Genomic DNA, 24,459 nt, shown 5'->3' on the forward strand with positions numbered 1-24,459 from the left:
ATTAATTTGTCGAGGGCCCCTAGGCACACAAATACACTGGGCCCCCTGCCCCGCCCCACCCCACCATGCGCCCAGGTGGAAACAAGAAGCTGCGTCAGAGGGCTTTGGGCAAGCAGCACCGCTTGCACAATTACAGTTCCCTTTGCCTTTCTTACCCGCGTTGCTTGCTTGTCTTACTTTCCGTCGATAGGGGGGGCCGCATTGTCGATCAGGGGGGGCCTTCGTTGCCGATCGATGCTGGAGGGGTCCATCGCCGTTTGGAAAAAACAATGTTGATGCCCTCCTTCATAGGGTCCCCCTGACCATTTTGGGCCCTAGGCACGTGCCTACTTGGCCTATTGGTCAATCCTGCGCTGATGAGAACCACAAATTTTAACTCCTCCACATTATGATTATTATGCATATTTACTGAGGACATTTTGAAAACTGGACTGAGTCACAGTCCTCGAGGACCAAGGTTGCCCATCCCTCTGCTAGCCTAAGGAAAAGTAGTTAGGCTGCCCCCTGCCTATCAATTCAAGGATTGCAAAAGAAAAATAATTCTAATGGCTAAATTTAGGTCTCATTGCACTTATAAGATCTTGTTATTGTAAATTCAGATATCTTATGTTGTCATGCTTTTATAATTAAGGATGTACTCTTGGAATCTGCTCTAGTCAACATAGGTTGGAAGGGTAGAATAAGAGAATTGGTTCCAGAAGTTTAAAGCAAATTACACTGAGTTAGCATGGGTATTTCCTTGTCCCCAGAGGGCTTACACTATAACATCCCCACTCCAATTTTTTAACTGCATGGCAGCATGGTTGGTATTGCTGTTTTTTTTGTAAATAATTTTTATTAACCTTCTCAAGGGCATCTGATGCAAAGATCAAATTCAATGTGCCCGTACAGATATTCAATAGAAAAAAACAAACAGGAATACTGTATTTGTGCCTCAATGAGGCCTTCAAGAAAATTTTTGTAAAATTTAGTAACCAAAAACAAACCTCCCCATCTAAAACAAAGAAACCCCACACTGTGAAAGGGAAACGAACAAGGAAGTAAAAATACCAGGAAATAGAATAATAGAGAGAATAATAAAGAGAATACCCCCCACACACATACACACACACACAGAACTCCCCCTTCCTCTCTGGTCTAGGCCCTGCCTTCTAAAAATATATAAGGAATAAAAACAATGAAAATCAAGTCTCATAATGATAAAGTCCATAGGTCCCAATGTTGGGTTTTGCAGCCTCTTGCTGCAGTCTTTTTTTCCATGAAGCTCTATTTGCGCCATTTCTCTTTCATCTAATTCAGCCACATTCCCAAAACAGGGGCATCCTCATCCATCCAGTGGCACAGAATAGTACATTTGGCCAATAAAAGCGCCACCAATACAAATCTACACTGGTCTCCAGAGAGAGCCTGTTTCTGTAGCTCCAAGAAATGTCCCAATAGCAAGATAGCATATGGCCATTCCATTGTATGCCCCAAGAAATGGGATAATTTATCTAATACTCCATTTCAAAAAGTACCTAAACTCATACATTCAATCAGCATATGAAGCAAGGTTCCTGGGGTAGACTTACATTTCACACACAGCATATTCTCCCATAACCCCATTCTAACTCCCTGGGTTCTGGACAAATATGCCCTATGCAAGAGCTTAAACTGCATTTCCTATAGCTGTGCATTGTGGGACCCTTTGGCAGCATTAGTAAAACACTCCCTGAGCCCTCCTGAAGACCCTAGGCCTTCACAGACAGACCACTCAACTCTCTTTATGCTGATACAAATAATATGAGTTTTAATAATCAAATAGTAATAGCTTACAGGAACAAATCACACAGCATACAGAGTGATAGAGCATACACCAGGCTGGCCAGACTGATGGAGAACTTCCGATGAGTTCTGAATCCTTGGTTCAAGGAGTTTTCTTTTATATGATTCTGGCAGCTCTGGCCCACGTTGGTGCATGTTACATTTCACACTTTCATTGGTTAATCATATTCATTATTTCATATATTAAGCTATGGATTGGTTAATATAATTGAGTGATTCTGTGCCACGCCTTTCCTCATATGCTTCTCCCTCACTTCCCCGTAAATGTCCTTTTAATATACAAGTTCCTCTTTTGAGCACCTGGGCCTAAAGGTTTTCCGGCTCTGTGGTTGGCTTTTTTGTACTTCTGTCCGTGGTTCGTCTTTTTTCTGGTGAAACTTTCATAAAGTTATCATGCTACTTATATTTTTCATCAGAATTGATTTTCTCTATAACTACGCCCTCTGTTTCTAAGAAAAAGCAGAAGTGCCTTTCAGAGTTCACAGTGTCTTTCAGAATTGACAATTTCTAGTCAGAGAGCTCATTTTGCTTTTTCAGCAACCATTTTAGGTCTTAGCTGTACTGGCCTTGCTTTGGCCTGCTACTGCTATGACAGGGAAATTCTCGGGGGTCTTCACCTGAGCTTACAGGACTTTTCCTCCCCCTCCTCACTCCTCCCAGGATAAGTCTCCCAGGTCTTCTTCCCAGGTGCTCACCAAAGAGGGTAACCAACCATCTGCCCTCTCCTCTCTCTCCATACGGTACCACACAGACAAGGAGTTCAGCCGGGAAGGGATATGGAGGAACAGTTTGTCTAGTTTAGAAAATGTACCTAATCCTGGGGCTCACTTGTCCCGTTGTTGATAATGAGAGCCTGGAGACAACAAAAGTATCTCTGCTGGGAAGTAACATGATGAGCCTAAAATTGAGCAAAGGAGGGAAAGGAACCACCACCCAACTCCACATAGTGTCCCAACATGATGTCGTGTCCAAAAACACAAAGAAGAACACAAGTCTCTATATGTCCAGGAAAAATAATTTATTCAAAACAATCAGTTTAAAATCAAGATAAAAGCAACCTTTGGATCAAGAGGTACAGATTATGTCACTAATGGTACATGCTCACAAAAGTGAGACTTGGACCCTACATAGTCCATGTTTCAGCATGTAATTAGCCTTCCTCAGGGGCCCTGCTTTAAGCCCTGGTGGTCCAGCAGTGAGCCAGGACAGCAACAATCCTTCCCGCATCCTGTCCAGGCCAACTATTAATCACTCAAATCTCTGTATTAGGCAAAAACGTCCTCATATGAAAACCAATCCAACTCACACACAAGAGGACTAAAACTAAAGACAATCCTTGCTAGTTATACTGCTCTCAGAAACCTGTGCTGTCCTCACATAATGTTCGGGACCATATTCACAGGTAAAAGGTATCTTTCATTGAGACAGTATTTTATGTGTAAACACCACAATGCGAGCTCATATAAAGTGCTGAGTGCAATAAATAAGTGACTTTAAAACGGATATCAAAAAAACTTTTTTGCACTTATCTTATGAAGAGCTGGCTTGTAGTTCAGTTCTTAGTTATTCATAACATAGCATGGGCGTTTAGCCATGTTATGAATAACTAAGAACTGAACTACAAGCCAGCTCTTCATAAGATAAGTGCAAAAAAGTTTTTTTGATATCTGTTTTAAAGTCACTTATTTATTGCACTCAGCACTTTATATGAGCTCGCATTGTGGTGTTTACACATAAAATACTGTCTCAATGAAAGATACCTTTTACCTGTGAATATGGTCCCGAACATTATGTGAGGACAGCACAGGTTTCTGAGAGCAGTATAACTAGCAAGGATTGTCTTTAGTTTTAGTCCTCTTGTGTGTGAGTTGGATCAACTATTAATCACCCCATTTCCCTCCCACCTCCTGGATCCCTCTACAACAGTGGTCTCAAACTCGCGGCCCGGGGTCCACATGCGGCCCGTCAGGTACTATTTTGAGGCCCTCGGTATGTTTATCATAATCACAAAAGTAAAATAAAAGTTTCTTGATCATATGTCTCTTTAGCTACAAATGACAATATTATTATTAAGACTTAGGCAAAAGGAAAGATTTATAAACTATAAAGAGATTTACCTCATGTAAAATTGTCATTTCTTTCATAAGACATTAACTATTTTTTCTGCGGCCCTCCAAGTACCTACAAATCCAAAATGTGGCCCTGCAAAGGGTTTGAGTTTGAGACCACTGCTCTACAACATACCTTTTGAGCCCTGGTGGTCTAGCAGTGAAGTGGGGCAAGAGTGATTTTTCTTCTCTCCTGCCCCATGTTAAGCCATGATCAGAGATGGCTGCGCAAGTTCCCAGGGCAGTCTCGTGACCACTGGACCACTAGGGCTTAAAGGGAGGCCTGCAATGGGCATCAGAAGCTGGGTGCAAAGCTGGGTAGGAAGGGAAGGAAGGGGGGCTAGGTGCAAGGCAGGGCAAGTGAATACAACCCTCCCACCCCAGCCCCCAGTTTATATTCGAGTAAAGCTTTTTCCTCAGTATATATTCGGATTGGCTTATATTTGAGATATATGGTACATTGCATGTCAGAGTATATGCCTACATTATTTCAGTTTTCATTCATTGAGTGTGACATTTTTGTCTCAAATATTGTATTACTGACAGTATGGCATGAGAACCACTGCGTGGCTATTCAAAAGACTGAGGATTCAATTGCTGCATAATACCTTTAAAGGGATGACTCACCTGGACTAGTTTTTTATTCTATATTCATCCACTGTTTGACAGACATAACCCACTTGTTCTGGACTGGTATGGTAGGACTAAAAGAAAGTAAATTATAAGGTAAAGCATAATTTCTCCTTTTCAGCTGTGGCAGATTGAATATTGACTGGTAAAAGATTAAATAAGGCATAAGGAAGAAAAAGTAATTCCACTAAGATTACATAGTGGCAGAGCTAGGGATTAGATCTGAAGCAGAGGCAGGTGTGATGATTCAGGGGAGGTCACACAAAATTACAGACAATTTTTTTAGTTATCGTCTGGCCCCTGAGTTCACTGCTCTAAGCCTTTAGATCCACCCCTATCTTCCCCATGAGGAGCCTCCAAGATGTTTAAAAGATGCTTAATAGTACAAAATCCCAAGAAGGCACTTTTTTGCTGACCATCTTCCATACCACTTGAGGGTGTAACTGTGGCTCTTCTTGTCTCTTCCTTGTTAGACACCAGCAACTGAAACTGAAGGTAAACGACCTACTGGAGCTACACCATACTGAAACATTGGACCTAGATCAGGAGTTCACCAATATAGAGGAGAAGATGGTTTATCAGACCAATGAGCAAACCAAGGAGATCATGGTCAGTTTCACAGCCTTTAATATCATCATTTATGGGCTCCCCCCTCTGTCATTTATTTCACCCAACACTGAGAGTAGGAAGAGAGGGACAAAATGGGTTCTGAACGTGTCCAACACATATTCTCAAGGTAATAAGTATAAAGAAAGTGCCTAAAGAACTGATCCCCCCCTCCTTTACTAACGCGTGTTTTAGAATTCCTTTGGGCGTCGGAGCAGTTATGGCCACTGCCGGCGCTAAAACCCGCGCTACGCGTTAGTAAAGGAGGGTGTGAGTTTGCAGGAACTTGTCTCTACATATTAATGCAGATTTTGTCATTTTAGAAGTGTGTTTCAATATACCTGTATTTGTTTGATTGATAGATATTGTTGGCTTGTGAATTCCTGTACAACTTCATGCATGCTAATAACACGATAAGTACAATAATATGTATATTAATAGCATGCACAGAGTTGTGTTTGAACGCTGTTATAGGATACCTGCTATTGCCTCGGAGATATGATTGAACTGTCCAAAAAAACACACAAAATCAAGAAAAGTATGACGTTCCATGCACAGTTAAGGGAGCCTACTTTCCAGGATAAGTGTACATGGTTCTGCACAAATTCAAAAAATCTCACCTTCATTATAGTCCCCGTCTCTCTCCTTACTTCCCCCTTCCCCGACCATGTCTTGAAAATTGAGTGAGGATAAGGCAACAGAAACATTATTTGATGTACAGTGCTGCGTATGTCTAGTAGCACTATAGTGCCCTTATGCACATCTTGAAAAATTGAAAGTCATCCTCGCTACTGGACTACACTTTTTGGTGGAATTCTCTGAGCATGTACCACAAATTCGAATCTTATGCATATGAGAATCTTATGCATATCCCGACTTTCCACAAACTTGATGCAAAATAAATCACCTTGGACATTCTTAGATTCATATGTTCACTCTGTCCCGTAGACACTCCTGTCTTTCTTTCTTTCTTTCTTTCCTTCTCCCTTTTTCTCTTTCTTTCTTCCTCTCTTCCTTTTCTCTTATATTCTTCATAAGCAGTTCCAGTACTCTGGATCTTTTCCACTGCTTTGGTTCTATATAACTGATTATAGTTATGGATCTTTGCTATACCAATTGTTTTTACTCTGATTCTGTGTATTTGAACTGCTCCTTGTATATTTCTCATAATATTCAATAAAATGATTGAACTAAAAAAAAAAGAAATGAATTTCAAGTTTAATTAAAATTTCTTATACTGCCCAATCAACCTTCTAGGCGGTGTACAAAGTCATAAAAACATGTATTGACTAAAAAAAAAACATATTTAAGATGATAGAACATCATTAAAAACAATAATTATTAAAAACAAAGGCAAACGGGAACAAAAGGGAAAAGGGCAAGAACTACAATAATCAAGCAGAGAGAGAAAACATATAGGGAACAAAACAAAAGGAAGGGTGGCTAAAAATAAAATAAAGCTATGTAGCCCTGAAAAGGACATTTAGGTCTCGAAGGCGTCAAGAAAAAGAAATGTTTTTAACTGTCTTAAAATTATTAAGAATTGATTCTTCCCGTAAATTGGACGGAATATTATTCCAAAAAGAGGAAGCGCTAACAGAGAAAATGGTAGACCTCATTGTGTTGATATACTTCAGAGATGGGATAGAAAGAAGATTTTTAGCAGATGGGTTGGTTATTTTGTCTAGTTTTTAAAGTTAGTAAAATAATTTTATAAATGATTCTGTGTTCTACTGGTAACTAATGGACACACACATGCACAATCTGCAGCAAGAAAAGGAGCTAGTGTACCATGGCTGTAACAAGAAAAACAAAGCATGGATAGTCAAGCTTTGGTTGATTTTACCAAGCTTTCGATGGAATAAGTCTTCAGGATTTATGGTTGCCCGCTGTACTTCAATGGACTAATGTGTGTTATAGCTCATCTTTCTTGCACTTTCATCGCCACTCCTGACGAAGATATCGAAATGGAGCTCTGTCGAGTGGCGATACAGTCTCAGATGGGATTTGGCTAAGGGCTCCTTTTATCAAGGCGCGCTACGGGGGTTAACACATCAGACATTTCATCACGCGCTAACCTCCGCGGCAGCCTAAAATCCTAACGCTTTTGTCAATGGAGGCGTTAGGTACTAGCACGGCAGGCGGTTTAACGTGCGGTATTCCACGCGTTAAACCATTACCACGCCTTTGTAAAAGGACTCCTAAGTCTTTCATGATTTTTTATTCATAGCACTTTAATGATTTTCTACCAAGTCTTTTGATGCACTTCAGATGAATTTTTGATGCACTTTTTTATCAATGGATAAATTAATGAATTAATGAAATTTGACACTGAGAATTAAAACACTTTTAACCTTTTTTTTCACCTAATTTGATCCTATGCCTAAATTTGCATTTATATATTTCAAAAATAATTGCTCTTAATGATGTATTTGGCAGACCTTATTTTAGACCTTATGTCTGGTGCTAGTCATCTATGAGACCTTGCTTGAGGTTAAATCTTGCTTTTATTAGTCAAATGTATTTTTATTGAGCTCGTCATGAATGAGAAATAAAAAGTACAGGTAAGTACAGAAGTACAAAGAACAAGCTCACTGAAATTTAGAAAAAGAGTGCAACCCCACCACCCCCAACCCTCCAATCCCCCAGTCCCCCCCAAACCCCTCCCACCCCTCCCACCCCCAGTCCTTCTTCAAGATACAAACGAAATGATGGACCAATAAAGAAAAGATTATACAGAGACTCATACAGAGGTAAGGAACTTTAAAAAAAAAATTTATATATAGATATATATATATATAGATAGATAGATATAAAGTTCAACAGTTCAATAAATGACTACGAGCCAAAGGAGTCATAGTAGACCAAAACGGCTCTCAAATGCACCGAAAAGAGCATCCCTGAAGGGAAGAAAAATCCAGCACATCTCTGCATTCCCACATCAAGAGTGTGATCAGGCGACAGCGCCAAAGAGAGTAGTCCGGAGCATCCACCTCCAACCACTTGAGCAGTATGCATTTCAAAGCAACCAGGCCTGTCCACTTGAGAAAAGCAGCAGCTCCCCGTCTTCATGGAAAATAGTGAAGAGAGGCACCAAATAAAAACAAAGGAGAGCGCTGTATGTTAACATTCCAGATGCACTGCACAAAAAGAAATATAGCGTCCCAAAAAGAGCGAATAACAGGACATGTCCAAAACATATGGCCCAATCCAGCCTCAGGAGCAGGACAACGAAGAAAGGCAGCTGATGCGCAGAACCCAGAAAGATAGGTCTTCTTAGAAGAAATGTACAAGCGTAAAACTAATTTATAATGTTGTTCCCAAAAAGTGGTATATTTGCGCAAAGCAGACAATTGTTTAACAGCACTTAATATTACACCATCGGGCAAGTCAATATTGAGATCACGAGCCCAAGCATCTCACAATCTGGCATGGTCAAGCACGGGGGATTCATCCTTCAAATGTCTATGGTGGAACTTAAGAGGAACAGGGAGCTTTGATCCAATGGAATACGCCATAGACAACAACTCCTGACAAGAAGCTGTCAAATGGTAAGATGGCAGAGAAGCAATATAATGACGTGTTTGCATATAAGTGAAGCCATCAGTAGGAGGGAGATCAAAGTTCGCTCACAACTGGTCAAAAGGTTTGATGCTCCCATTATCCTCCACCAATTGAAACAAATAATGAATCCCCCGTGCTTTCCACCTGACAAAACTGGCCTCATCCACCCCAGGAAGAAAATTAGCATTAAAATGCAGAGGCAAGAAAGGAGAAACAGTAGGCTGACAGAATAAAATTTACAGACCCAGTGCCAAACCCTCCTCAGAGGACAGTGAAGGACCGTACAAGAAAGAAGCTCAGGCTGTAAAGAAGGCACAGAATGAAGATAAACACTAAAATGAACAGTTTGAAAACAGGAAAGTTCCAAGGAGGTATTAGTAAAAGCAGAAGTACCCCAAAAGAGATCATTGATATGGTGCATGCCACAACCAACAGTCAAGAAACGAAGATTCAAGGCCTCCCTTATACCAAGGAGCAGCCGCCAACCTATAAGGTAAACGAGCTCTCTTGCCCGGTCAAAGAAACTGCTAAACCAACCATTCCAAACGCTTTTCATCCCTGGAGGTCAAATAGAGAGGAAGCACTTGAAAAACATACAGCCAACTCAGAACAATTAACATGTTATACAAACTCACCCGACCAAGAAGTGAAAACGGAAGACCCCCCCCACTGCAAGCGATTCGATAGAGCCTGAAAAAGGGGGTCCACATTCAAAGAATACAAACGAGAAAGATCAAGCAGTATAAGTACACCCAAATATTTCCACAAGGACTCCGCCCAACGTAGGGTGAAAAAGCCCCTCCACGCAGTACGAACCTGGGGGCTAGATGGCAGCGCAATCGATTTGTCCAGATTGAGAGTAAGACCAGAGTAAAAGCCAAATTCCGAGATAAGATCTAGTGCAGACAGCAAAGAGGTCTTCGGACCAGTAAGAATCAAAAACATATCATCCGCAAAGGCTAAGGTCTTCAACTCCACCCCCTCCACACTCAGACCCCGCACCTCCTCAAAGAGACGCAAAGTGCAAAGTAAAGGTTCCAAAGAGATAAGAAAAAGCAAAGGGGATAGGGGGCAGCCCTGATGCGTACACCGGAAAATGGAAAAGGAATCCGTACGGATTCCATTAACCAACGTGGATTAGAATATAAAGAATTCACAGCTTGAAGATAGAAATCCCCAAGCCCAACATACTCTAGAGTACGAAAGAGAAAGAACCAATGAACACTATCAAAGGCCTTGGAAGCATCCAAACTAACAAACAAGGTTGGAATACAATGGTGTTGACAATTAGCAAGTTCAAAAAGAACCTTCTGCACATTGCAAACCGTCTAATGGACACGAACGAAGCCAACCTGGTCCTCGTCAATTACCTGAGGAAGATAAGGAGCTAAACGATCAGCCAGCATACGGGAAAGATCAACGTTAATCAAAGAAATGGGGCGATAGGAACCGGGGTCATCCACCCCCTTACCTGACTTCAGCAACAAGGTTATAAGTGCCTCATTAGCATATCGGGAAAAAGAACCCTGTGCAATAGCAGTATTATAGTAAGTCAGTGAGGGTCCTCACAATTGAGAAAAAAGTTGATAAAATTCACCAGAAAACCCATCGGGACCCAGGACCTTGCCAGAACGGAGAGCTTTAATAGCAGATTGTAATTTCTGCATTTAGAAGGGACAGTTAAGACTAGACGTTACAGCCTCAGGAAGTCGAGGCATCCCAAAGGAGTGAAGATAGTCCTTTATCAAGTCCGGAGAAACATTGTCAGTTGTAGCAGCTTCCCAAAATAAAATGGGATCATCCTGATGTTGTTCGTTATTAGTCAAATAATCATCCCATTGGGTCTGCAGAAAGGTCCGAAATTCAACGTCATGGGCAAGATAAAATGGAAAGCACCAAGAAGGAGAGCGGATATATGCAACATCCAGATGAATATCCAACCAGATCGGGGTACGATCCGAAATATTCAAAGGCCAATATCAGCCAGTAATACAGAAGAAAACAGTTCTGGAGACACAAAGATATAATCTATCCGAGACCAGGTATTATGAGCTCGAGAGAGATGAGTATAGTCTCGAACCTCAGGATGCAAGAGACGCCAAGGGTCTATTACAGAAAGGGTATCACAAAAATCAGGTAGGAGACGGCCCTTAGCTCCCAAATTAATAGATAAGTTACCAGATTTGTCACACGCAAGCTCCATAACCAAATTAAAGTCACCCACGAGGAAAAGTGGGTCCCCAGAATAACGGGAGCTAAACTCAGTGAGCTTCCACAAAAAGGTAGATTCAGACGAGTTTGGACCATAGACAACCAGCATCAGATAACTTCGATCCCCCAACGTCAAACGCAAAAGAAGATATCAGTCATCCAAAGACTTATCAAGGGCCTGAACTTCCAGAGGGGAAGACTACACTGCAATGCCACCATGATGGCCCTGTGAGGAGGTAAAGTAAATCTCACCTACCCATGAATGGCGTAGCTTTAGATGCTCCACATCCGTTAAGCGGGTCTCTTGTAAACACGCTATAATGCTGCAAGACTGCTAGAATCTTTGAACGCTTAACTGGTGAAGTTATACCCCCAACGTTCCAAGAAGTGATCCGTAAGGGAGTGCTCATATCAGCTAGTTAGAGAAAAAGAGAGAAGCCATAGTGCAGAGGAAGAGAAAACAAAAAAGGTACCCCAGGAGCCCAGCCTCCCCTAGGGCAACAACAACCGTCAAGTAAATACAACAGAAAAAGTAAAATGAGACTGTCCAGATAACCAAACATACCCCACAAAGAAATAGCTGAAGGAGGACTGCCCACCCCTGCCCCCCAAACCTCCCCTACCCAAAATCCCCCTTCTCCACCCACCCCTGCAAAACAACCCTTCCCAATCCCAACCTACAGAACTCGTTCGGCCTACCGAGGTAGACCAGAACGATGGAGTCACGCTATGATGTGAGCAGGGCCCCAAGCCCCCCCCCCCGCCCTTTTACAAAACGCCCCCTGGGCAAAACAAGGTGAACGAAGAACCAACCCCAATATACTCGGAACAGACACATCAAACTCACAGCACACATCTGCCCACCACCCCTACTTAAGCAAAGGTGTCCCATGAATGAACCCGCTAAAACTATGAGAAGCCCAACAGGTTTCTTAACACAAACCAGCTCCAAAAGGAAAGGGAGCGGACCGGTACCTAAATATACCAATCCAAAGAGCAGAACCTGCCAGAGTCACTACGAGGTGGCAAGCGAGAGTAATCAGGCAGCCAAGAGGCCCCCCCCCCCCAACTGCTAGCATACACAGCACAGTCAAAAACGTATGTAAACCACCCATCCTCCCCTATCATTCCCACCCGAAAATCAAGATCCCAGCCAGTCAGAATCACAGACACGCAAAACCCCAGACACTCCAGATGTCCCACAAACATGCTCCAGGACACCAGGACAGCACTACCACAGATAAGGAAACTGTCCCTCGAACAGTTCAGGGTTCAGCTGAGATTCATAAGAACATAAGAATTGCCGCTGCTAGGTCAGACCAGTGGTCCATCATGCCCAGCAGTCCGCTCACACGGCAGCCTTCTGGTCAAAGACCAGCACCCTAACTGACACTAGCCCTACCAGCGTACGTCCTTGTTCAGCAGGAACTTGTCTAACTTTGTCTTGAATCCCTGGAGGGTGTGTTCCCCTATGACAGACTCCGGAAGAATGTTCCAGTTTTCTACCACTCTCTGGGTGAAGAAGAACTTCCTTACGTTTGTACGAAATCTATCCCTTTCAACTTTAGAGAGTGCCCTCTCGTTCTTCCTACCTTGGAGAGGGTGAACAACCTGTCCTTATCTACTAAGTCTATCCTCTTAAGTACCTTGAATGTTTCAATCATGTCCCCTCTCAATCTCCTCTGTTCAATGGAGAAAAGGCCCAGTTTCTCTAATCTTTCACTGTACGGCAGCTCCTCTAACCCCTTAATCTTCTCAGACTCAGGAGGCAAGGTGTCCAAATAAGCCTGAGCTGCTTCCACCGAGTCATAGATCTTCTATCCGGCTCCTATCCAGATCTTCAAAAGGACTGGGTAAAGCAGCATGAAGTGGTGCTTACAATCATAGGATGCTGAGCACACCCTGGAAAAGCACCGGCGTCGTTCTTGCAAAGCTGGAGAATAGTCTTGAAACAGCCGGATCAGTTCTCCTTCATAGCACAAGATGTTCCTCTTCAATTTATATTACCACAGCAATTCAGCCTTGTGCACATAATTGTGTACTTTTAAAATAACCACCCGGGCCCGCACTCGATCATCCATCTTCCTGCCCAGTTGCTATGACTGGAAGGTGAACTCTTCTCTCAGGGAGGTTTAAAAGCCTTCCCTTCAGAGTTTCATATCTCTGAGCTTTTTTACAAGCCACATAGGGCCACATTTCATTGACTCATTTATTATTGAAACCAGTTGCTTTACTATATCCAATACCTTTTCTGGTTTCTCCTTGTTTGATATATTCAACTTGAATCCATTGCTTGGCAGCGGAAGTTCAGCATGAAACCAAGTCTCCAAAGTAGCCAGTAGATGAGAATCAGAGACAGTCTCGGGTAGGCCCACCAATCGTAGGTTGTCCCTCCGGGATTGATTCTCAAGGTCATCGAGTTTGCCTGATGCTGCAATTGCTCCCAGAGGGAGAGCAAATTTGCCGCCAACGAGGTGTGCGCATTTTCAACCTGTGCAACTCTGGTCTCCAACTCTCCCATGCGTGTAGTTGTTTCAGCCAGGAGTTTCCATCGCAGTAAGCTGCCCCGATAGCTGTTCGAATCGGGAATCCAGGGCGTGCACCACTGATGCCGAAAGTGCCTCAATATGCTCCTCAGAAAGGAGAAGTGCGGAGCCCAATTCTGCCGCTGCCATCTTGGGGTCTGGTTTCAGCAACCTCGAGTCCTTTTCTTTATCCTTTTGCGTCGCTTTCCCACTCATAGACGGGCTTAAATGGTGGACAAACCTGTCCATATACCACTCCAACTGCCAGGGAGGTAATTTAAGCAAAATAGCAGGCCAGATGAGGAGGGAAAGGACCTAGGGCCCCGGAGCTCGAGCAAGACACGTTCTGCTCCGCTCAGCACATCAATTGACTCCTTGCTTTTATTAGTAAGCTTTACCCATACTGATGTCCCTTTACTAGTATTATTGTTTGAGACTAATTTCAGAGTCTCTTATTCTGGCATAGCTCCATCAGGTGACAAAAAAGTTTGTTGCCAATTGTAATTTGTACACAATTAATAATGCCATATTTAATTGAAGAGAACACAGGGAAGACTCCATGGCCAAAGGAGGGGACTAGGGAAGCACTGGAAGCCCAGTCTCTCTTTCCTCCCCAACCCTACACATTCCTAACAGTTTACTCTCACTTCATTACATTTAGATTTCTAGACCGCAAAACCATACAGATTGATGCAGTTCACAAAAAGATAAAAACTGAACATTCCCAATGATCTACAAAACTTGTCATAAGATTGTATTAGTGCTCTAGAAATTTTGTAAATAATATTGATTTTACTAGTTTTCTAAAATGTAAGTAGGAACAAGACTTTGTGAATAAAGAGCGTAACTCCCTGTCCCAGCCTGATAAGCAAGAAGACACTGCTGGAATCTCTTTTGAGTACAACCTCGAGCTGGGGGGAAGACAAAGTAGAGTTGCGTAAAGAACGGTTTTGTGTAAACAAAGTAAATAATTCTAGTAAATAATCCAGCGCGTGGCCGTGTAAGAGTTTATAGCAGAGAGTTTCCAGTTTAAATAACACGCGAGCCTCAAATGGAAGGCAATGAAGTTCTCTGCAGTAAGTTCCACAGCCTATTTGCACAACTCTCTCTATCCATTCTAGTCCAGCCAGGCCCATCCACACCACTCACACTCTCCCATCCCAGCCAGTTTTCAAGTCACCCTTTCTTAATTAGCCATGTTTTCTCTCTTCTTCTAGACCACTCACTTTTATTTCTCAGCCCTCCCTTTCTCTTAATCTTTCTCTCCCTTTCTTATCCTATTTTCCCCTTACTTCTTGTTTCCTGTGCATTTGGTTTCCTATGTATATTTGGTTGTAGGTTGTTTGATACCCCCGCTTGCTTCACTCCCCATCCTAAACTTGCTCCTTTTTACAGTTCTTTACCCCATCAGGTTCTTCCTTACCTCTCCCTAGCCTGCTACCCCTCTCCTGTAGGCTAGGATCACTCATCTGTTCACTAGTCTCCATCCCTCTTTCTCACCAAATTAAGCTTCCATCTCAATTTGTTGTTCCCCTTTACCCCTAACTTCATGCTTCCAAGTAGAGAATGACATGGGGAAAAATTTTGTCCCTGTCCTCGTGAGCTCGGTCCCTGCCCCTTCCCCATCCTCACGAACTTGGTCCCTGTCCCTGTCCCATCCCCACAAACTGTCTGATCCCATTTGCAAAAGCCTCAAATAGTTATAATTTTACATTGAACTTATTTTATTAAAATATAAAAAGAAACAACATTCTGTACAATTGTCATTTTATAAACACAATATAGAGCAAGGATCAACAAAACCCCTGTCTCTCCTCCCTTTCACAAATATCCCCTCCACTATCAAGAAAAATTATTAAGCCAAATTATTACAGAATGCTACACAGAAATATCATGCTAACAGAATACTGCAGTCACACATGACAAGAATAGTGTTAGGGAAGTGCAACTAGGGCAACTGCCCCCTGGTCAGAGAGAGCCCTAAGCCAGCTGGAAGCTAAAGAAGCACAGCAGTCCCCAGTTATGTCTAACACCAGCTCTAGCAGGATACATATTTCAAATCTGATATATTCTAACCACAAAATAGAAAATAAAATTTTTTTCTACCTTTTGTTGTCTCATCATTTTATTCTTCAGAACATGCTGGTCTCTGTTTTATTTTGTCTTCTCTTAACTCACTTGCCAGGGTCTCCTGACCATTTGACATTTTTTTCTTTCTTCATGCTCACCATCCATCTTCTATCTCTGTGTATGTATTGCTCCCCATGTTCAGTATCTCCCTTCTCTATGTCTCCTATGGTTACTTTCTAGTATTTCCCCTGTGCCCATCTCCCTGCCTTATTCATCTCAACATTCTATGATCCCTTCCCCCTGTGTACAGGGAGTGGGGAAAGAGAGAGAAAGATCCAGGGGCTCATCTCTCTCACTTCTTCTACTGCCACATCCAACATTTCTCCCTCTCTCATCCCCCGGATCATGTGCAGCATTTTTCATAACTGCCCACCAGCCAATATTTCTCCTTCTATCACCCATCACCAGTACCATGCCACACCTCTCCCTCCATCACTATGTCCAACATTCCTCCCCCTTGCATCCCCTTCAATCTATCCCTCTGTTCCTTCTCAACCACCATATCCAACATTTCTCCCTCTCATCCTTCTCTTCCCCATGTATCTCTACCTCACTTCTCCCTCTCTCTATGCACAATTTTCCTCTTTCTTCCTTTCCCCATGTGCACCATCTCTTTCCCTCTGACTCACACACTCATGCCCAACAATTCTCCATTTCTATTCCCTCCCTACCATGCCCCAAGTTCATGCCCCCTCCTTTCCTTCTGTGTCCCAAGTTCGTGCCCCCCTCCCTGCCTTCCAGTCTTTGTCCCAAATTCATGCCCCTCCTATGTCCCAATGCACTCCTTCCCCTCCTCCTTTCTCCCTTTGTCCCATGTTCATATCCCCTCTCTCCCTTACTTGTTCTCTTCAGGGCCGCCCAGCTGGGCGGCTCCTTCCTGCCATCAGCTGCACTTGTTTTTGCAGGTACACGGCCAGCGGCTCTTGCACACTGCACATGGCAGATCCACAAGCCTTCCCTCTGATGTCAGAGAACTATGCGGTTGACAGTAGATGCGGTGTGATATGTGACTATGTACAGGCAGTCTGCATTCTCAGCAGCTGCTGCAAAAATATGGAATAGGTCTCCAGGTACCTTACATTTATGTGTGATGTAGGTGATATGATTTTATGAGGGGTATTCAATAATTTATCTACCCGAGTATGAAAGTAGGTAGCAAGCATGTTGAAACAAGTCTGTGCATGTTGTGACATGTCTCAAGGTTACTCATGCACAGTTGCAGCTCAGTGCAAGTCTAACATGCAAAGAGACAGGATGTCAGCAGAATCCTTATATGAATCAAGTAAGAAACTGCTAGATTTGGAGCACCATTCAGTGATAACATTTCTCAAAAAGAAGGGAAAAAGCCAAAGGAGATCCATGACTGCAGTTTCTGCCCCATCATCCTACAAAGTAAAATTTTGGAGCAAGCAGTTTAAGAGGGGTAGAGAGTCCATTGAAGATGACCCTCACACTGGACGGCCTGTGTAAGCAACTTCACAGAAATGTGCAAGAAAATCAAGAATTTAATTGTCAGACGAATTAAGGTTTCCCAAATAGCTGAAGAAATGGGCATCTCAGCAGGTACAGTTTGGAAAATAATTAATGAAAAGTTGGGCATGTCCAAGGTTAGTGCAAGATGGGTTTTAAGAATGCTGGCACCATGTCAGAAGACCACGAGGCTCCAGAGCTGTCAGGAGAACTTGGAGATGCTCTATGAAGATCAAGTTAATTTTTTTCATCGTTTGGTGACTGGAAATGAGACTTGGGTCTATCACAGAGATCCTGAGTCCAACATGGAGTCAATTCAGTGGAAGCACAAGTCATCTCCCACCTCTAAAAAGTTGAAGACAGGAAAATCTGCAGGCAAAGTCATGGCAACTGTCTTCTGGAATGATGAAGGACTTATGTTTCTAGAGTTCATGCCACACAAGAAAACCATAACCGGGGAGAGTTACACCAACACAATAATCGCTTTCTGGGAGTCAATTAAGGAGAAAGGGTGAGGAAAACTCACAGTAGGTGTGTTGCTTCTTCATGACAAAGCACCGATGCACATGTCATAACAATCACAGGCTGCCAACCGAGAACATGAGTTTCTGCAACTGAACCATCCACCCTACAGTCCTGACCTAGCTCCCTTGGATTATTTCTTGTTCCAAGTTTTCAAGTGATGAAGACATCAAGGAAGCTGTAACATCCTGGTTTGAAAGCCAAACAGAATTATTTTCAATGGGGCTAAAGTCATTGCAGGAAAAGTGGATGAAGTGTATGGAGCTATCAGGGAACTATATTATTGAATGCATTTTGTATGTGCTATGATTTTATGTATTTTATGTGTAACTCGCCTAGGTCTTAGACAGGAGATAAATTATAAAAATAAATAATTAAATTAGGGAAGGGTTGGGGGAGTTTCTGACCATAGGGAGGGACAGGACACGAGAGTGGTAAGGAATGGGGAAGATTCTGGATACAGGGAGGAACAGGACAAAAGATAGGGCTAGATGTAAGGGAAGGAATGTAAAAAAAAATTCTGGATACAGGGAAACATTGCACACAGAGGACGGATGTTGGATGAGGAAAGGAATAGGTAGAGGTCCCAGACACAGGGAGGTACAGGCTATAGGGGATACTGGCTATGAAGGAAGGAACACACAGGGAAGAGTAAGAGCAAGGAAACAGATGCTGGATACAGAAGGGAGAAGGATGGTGGACATGGAGAAAGAAGAAATGCCAAATGAACAGGAGAAACTAGAAAGAATTAAGAGAAGAGAAATTAACACAGAAAGCAGAGACTGGAACAACGCAATTAGAAAAATAAAATAACCAGACACCAAAGGTAGTAAGAATAATTTTATTTTCTATATAGTAATTGAAATATGTAGAGTTGGTGATAGACATGGGTTGGGGCCCCAAAGCTTGATAACACATTGGGCCTTCAGCTTCAGGCAGCCTTGGGGGAATATTTTTGTTTGTTTGGTGTTTTTCTATATGTATAAATCTAGTTTCTTTAGGTTCCAGATGAATTTTTATTTATATTATTCTATTTATGGTCACTGTGTTTGTACTTGGTGAAGATCTCTGTGTTCTGTATATGTTGTGGAGGTCAAATATTCTGGTATCAAGGAGTTTCAGTGTAAATATCTATAGTAATCTGGCTTGTTTAGTTTTCCCAGTAGCTGTGCTGATGTATTAAGTCCTACTGTATATTTATTGTGATGTCTTTGGCTAGAACTAAATAAGAACAAAACCAAATTCCTTTGGCTAGGACCCTCGACTGACCCACACTACACTCCAAGGATTATAGTAAAAGAATCCCACCCAGATCATGACTCCAAACGTGGGGTTTATGACCGCATTTGAGTTTAAAAGTTTGGGAAGCCCTGATATAACATGTCACCCATGATACAGAAATCTATTTTTAGGTGCACATGAAGGCTTTACTTGTTAATAGGAGTAGCCAGTAGCAATTCTTCAGGCCTCACTTCTTTCATCACTTCTTTTATACCATGAATGTACCATGAGAAAAATCTCGCTCATTGGCCTTCAATCTCACTCACTGGGGAGGAAAATCTTACTCTTTGGAATAGGCCAGCTTTACACTCTGGTCCAGTGTCTTCTTTCCTCTACTCTTCCCTCCCCTCTTCTTAGTCAGCAACTTCCTTACTCCCCACCCACCAGCTACCCCTGTGGCTTCTAGCAAAAAAAACAACAACAAAGAGGTAACTTAATGGCATGAAGCTTCTATCTGTGCTGCAACATTGATGGTCTCATCCCTTCTTTTTTTTCAATTGTGTTTATTTGCAATTGCAACAGGTAACAGACAACCAGAAGCAATATAAATAGCAACAGTGCTAAACAGCAAGTTATACAGTCAATAGAAAGCAAACCAGAGATAGGAAAAAGAGACCAAGAAACACCTGGTCATATTCCCGTCACAATTGACACTTTTAAGTAATATTGAACCCCCATCCATTTGCACTCAGAAGGATCCACAGTCAGCCATCCTCAAAATCACAACAAGCACTCTCCATTCACCTGACCACTCATATCCCCCCCCCTACAGCCATGTATTTACCCAGGTAGTAGGTGCAGTGGCGTACCTAGCATATGTGACACCCAGGGCCCATCACTTTTTGACAACCCCTCCCCATCTATATCAAAAATATGATTTTTAGTAATAATCCACATATCATACAACAAGAGTGTACCTAGGAAAAGGCAGCATCTTAAACACTGCAGTAAGCACTAGAACACCAACACATACATTGTAAAGCTAAACAAGCCAGATCCCGCACAATCAGTTGATCCTGCAGTCAATGCCAACTGAAAACTATGTCCAGAACAGAGATATACCCTCGTCCAATATGGAATAATCACAAACTAAAAATAGAAATATGTAGACAAAAGTTAAACTGAACCACCAAGAAACCAGACTCTGCATACAATGCAACACCACAAAAATAGTGACACATGTCCCCTAATACTGTGCAAAATATAGACAGTAGATGTAAATTTGAAAAATCTGATACATAACAATCACCACTTTACAAATTAACAAATAAAAATAAAACAAATAATGAGAAAGAAAATATAATTTTATTGGACTAATCCATTTTTCAATTAGCTTTCAGATGCCAAATCTTTCTTCAGAACAATACAGTATACTGCTGTTATGCTATCCTGTCCTGAGGAAAGGGGTTTAGTCCAAAAAAATTGCTTTATTTCCATTTCATATTTATAAACTTTTATCAATAGTTACAATACTACTTGATTCTAAGTAAAGCAACAAAAAAATCTTTCTACCTTTTGTCGTTTCTGCTTTAATCATCTTCTCTTTGCTCTCTTCTTTCTATACAGCACTTGTCCTCTCTCCCTTCCATGCAACATCTTCCCTCTCTTTGCCCCTTCCACATAGCTTCTGCCCTCTCTCTCTACCCCTTCCATCTACTGTCCACCCTCTTTCTTCCATATGGCATCTTCCCTCTTTCTATGTCCCTTCAATAAATTGTATATCCGAGGTCCCTTCTCTCCTTTGCACATGATTCATTTCAGCTTCACCCCTCTCCATTTTTCTCCACCCCCTCCCCTATGCTTTGGCATCTCTCTCTATTCTCCTTTCCTTCCTTCCTTCCCACTCCACACCATGGTGTGGTATCTGTATCTCCTTCCCTTCCCTTCCCTTCCCTCCCCCCATGCCATGACATCTCTTCCTCCCCCTTCATGGTCTGGTATCTCCTTTCCTTTTTTCCTTTCCCTCCCTCCCATGGACTTGACATCTCTGGTTCCTCTCCCTTGTTTTCCTTCTCCCTTCTTCCCTCTCTCTCCCCAATTGGGTACAGCAGCAGCAGCATTTCTCTCACCCCCTTCCCTGTGCAGCAGTAGCATTTCTCCCCCTTCCCCTGTGCTGCTGCAGCATTTCTCCCCCCCTTGCCTGTGCAGCATTTCTCCCCCCCTTCCATATGCAGCAGCAACATCTCTTCCCTGCCCAGTATGTCTGGCCAGTTCACCTCACACAATCCGTGGCTGCATTGGAAGCCTTCTCTCTGACATCGTGACGTCAGAGGGAATGTTTCCGACGCAGCCGCAGATTGTGTGAGGAGCCGACGCCTGCGGTTTTGAGCAGGGGAGCCGGCCAGAAGTGAAACAACCGCCGGAGGGAGCACAAGCTGAGACAGACACCACTGTTTACAGCAGGGATGCCCACACTTTTTGGGCTTGCGAGCTACTTTTAAAATGACCAAGTCAAAATGATCTACCAACAATAAAATTTAAAAAAAAACACAAAGCACACTACACGCAGAGAAAATGTTAATTATCATTTATATTCGGGGGGTTTTCAAAGAGGTCAAGACAGATGACTCTATGCATTGTCACCTCAGTAACAACTATATAAAAATAGACAAATACCCCCGCCCTTTTTACTAAACCATGATAGTGTTTTTTAGTGCAGGGAGCTGTGCTGAATGCCCCGCGCTGCTCTCGACGCTCATAGGCTCCCTGCACTAAAAACCGCTATTGCGGTTTAGTAAAAGGGGGCCATAGTGCAAAATATAGACAGCAGATATAAATTCTCAAAATGGACACATTTTGATCACTAAATTGAAAATAAAATCATTTTTCCTACCTTTTTGTCTGGTGATTTCATGAGTCTCTGGTCCTTCTTCTGTAAAGCCAATATTTCTTTCTTTCTGCCTTTCTTTCTCCTCCTGGCCCCCCTCTTTCTTTCTGCCTTTCTTTCTCTCTCCCCCTGGCCCCCCTCTTTATTTCTGCCTTTCTTTCTCTCTCCCCCTAGCCCCCACAAAGCCATCATGCTGATTTCTCCACTTCCCCGATTCTTTCCCTACCCCCACCCCCAAGCCAGCAGCTGATTTCTCCCTGCTCCTTCCCTGAGCCAGGCCTGGCGTGTATAAGTGCCGGGCCCACAAGACTTCACCTCCGGCATCAGTTCTAATGGGGAGGAAGTTCCAGGCCAGCCAGCCAGCGATTGGCTGGCCCAGAACTTCCTCTCCGATGTTAGAATTGACGCCGGAAGTGAAGTCTTGTGGGCCCTACACTTTTTCATCACCTACCAGCCCGCCTCACCTTTTGCCTCCACCTACCACGCAGTTGCTGGCCGGGTTAAGGAGCGACTTTGCAGGGGAGCCGGAGCCGGGATGCGGTGGTTAGACGGAGCAGTGGCAGAATAGGGAGGGTGGCCGGCTGTGCACCCCCTTGGGGCATGCACCTGGGGCGGACCGCCCCCCTCCCCCCCCCTTGGTACGCCACTGACAGAAGAAGAGAGAGATAGAAGGTAAGACATGGAAACGTAGATTTTGAAAAGAAAGCAGAAAAATTGAATATTAAGTTAATGCCAAAGATGGATGCAAGGCAGAAAGTGAAGATGGAGAGAAAAACAGTCAAAGGACAAGAAGGCCCTGGAAACATAGTTAAAAGCACAGAAAAATAAAGTCACCAGCCAACAAAGGTAGGGAAAATGATTTTATTTTCAATATAGTGTTTGAAATGTGTCAGTTTTGAGAAAGGAAAGATATTAAACTTTAAATGTGAAGGCTGCAGAAAAAATAGGATACTTGGAGGGCCGCAGAAAAAATAGTTAATGACAATTTTGCATAAGGTAAAACTCTTTATAGTTTAAACTATAAAGAGTTTTACCTCATGCAAAGTTTTGTCATTTCTTTAATAAGACATTAACTGTTTTTTCTGCGGCCCTCCAAGTTCCTACAAATCCAAAATGTGGCCCCTCACTAAGGGTTTGAGTTTGAGACCACTGTTCTATACTGTTGGAATTTTGCAGGGCATTTTTGGTAGCGGTATGAGCCGGTAGAATCTACTGGCACCTAGAGCTGCACATTTAACACATTAACCCTCCCATTTACAAAGCGATGCAGCAAATGCTCCAAAGCCTAGTCAATCCCCATGGGCGCTGGAGTATTTACCGCGCTGGCCCGTACTGTCGGCTTTAGTAAAAGGACCCATAAATCTTTAACATGCACCAAAATTTTTTTTAAAAAATATTTTATTTTATTCATTTTAACAACATATTTTACAAGTATCCAACTTGTTCTGGCAATACAGAGAATAAGATATAAAAAATGCAAAGTAAAGGGAATAACAAATCCCATTATGTAATAAATGTTATCTCTTCCTTAGACCTCAAAATTAAGACCTAAGAGGGAACAAAAAAAAAGATAAGGAGATCTTCTACTAAGAAATATATCCATAATGAAAAATAAGCTTAACGGGTTACTCTCATCTGTCTTTCTTTCAATTATCCCTTCATTTCCTGGATTAGCTTCTTAGTATCCAGAAAGTCCTTAAGCTGTTCTGGAGCAAAAAAGACGTACTTTATACCAACATATTTAATTAAGCATTTACAGGGATAACTCAACAAAAAAGTAGCACCCAATGCTCTAACTTCCTTTCTCATATTCAGAAACAATTTCCTACGTTCTTGAGTAGATTTAGTCACATCTGGGAAAACCCAAATTCTCTGGCCTAAGAATACAGCTTGAGAAAACCGAAAATACATTCGCATTATGGAATTCAAATCTTGTTCAAATACAAATGATACAAAAAGGGTAGTGCGAGATTGAATTTTCAAGGATTTTTCCAACATGTCAGATAAATTATTTAAGTCAGAAATTTGTATATCTTCAACTTCCGAGGACTTTCCCATCTTTTTCTTATCTGGAAGGTAATAGATGCGGTTTATAGGTGGCAAAACTTCAGATGGCAATTTCAAAATCTCAGTCAAATATTTTTTAAACATATCTCCCGGAGGAATCTCTATTGCTTTAGGAAAATTAAGAAATCACAAATTTAACCTTCTGTTATAATTCTCAATCTGTTCAGAGCCTGCACGGGAGGGGGGCGGAGCCTGCACGGAACGGAGAGAACACGCATGGAGTAGCGGCTCCTCCACGACAACACCAACTAACCGATATTAAAGTCTCCCCACTCAACTCTCCACGCTCATTCAGGTCGGATCAGGTTAGCGATTTAACCCTCAGTTTTCATGTCGCCGCCAAAAGCGCCCAAGGGCGATTCCACCTCGACACAGCCCAGCGGTAAAAGACCAAAAACCGACACGGGCTCGCCTGACAAAATGGCAGCGAAACCTGAGCTCTCGCAAATGGACACCCTAATTGCTGAAATGCGTGCCTTCAAAGGCATCCTACGCGAGCAAACTGATGAAATCAAACTCCTGCGGGAGGAAATAGGAGCTCTTAATGACCAATTCGTCGATGCCCGACATCGGCTTGACACTCTAGAAGTGAAGACAGTGGCAATTGAAAACAAAATCTCTCTGCTTGATGACCATGATAAACTCCTCCTGTCTCTACAACGTGATCTCGAGGACCTCTCGAACCGCAGCAGAC

At 42.6% G+C, this 24,459-nt stretch overlaps 1 protein-coding gene across 1 annotated transcript in view; it reads left to right on the plus strand.

Annotated features, from left to right (window-relative positions):
• Positions 1–24,459, plus strand: part of TEX28 (testis expressed 28) — an 81,981-nt gene that overhangs the window by 36,703 nt on the left and 20,819 nt on the right. The window contains exon 4 of the mRNA XM_033922325.1: positions 5,036–5,171. Coding sequence (XP_033778216.1) covers positions 5,036–5,171 — 136 coding nt within the window. The remainder of the gene's footprint in view (positions 1–5,035; positions 5,172–24,459) is intronic.

Source organism: Geotrypetes seraphini, chromosome 1 (assembly GCF_902459505.1).
Source record: "Geotrypetes seraphini chromosome 1, aGeoSer1.1, whole genome shotgun sequence".
NCBI lineage: Eukaryota > Metazoa > Chordata > Amphibia > Gymnophiona > Dermophiidae > Geotrypetes > Geotrypetes seraphini.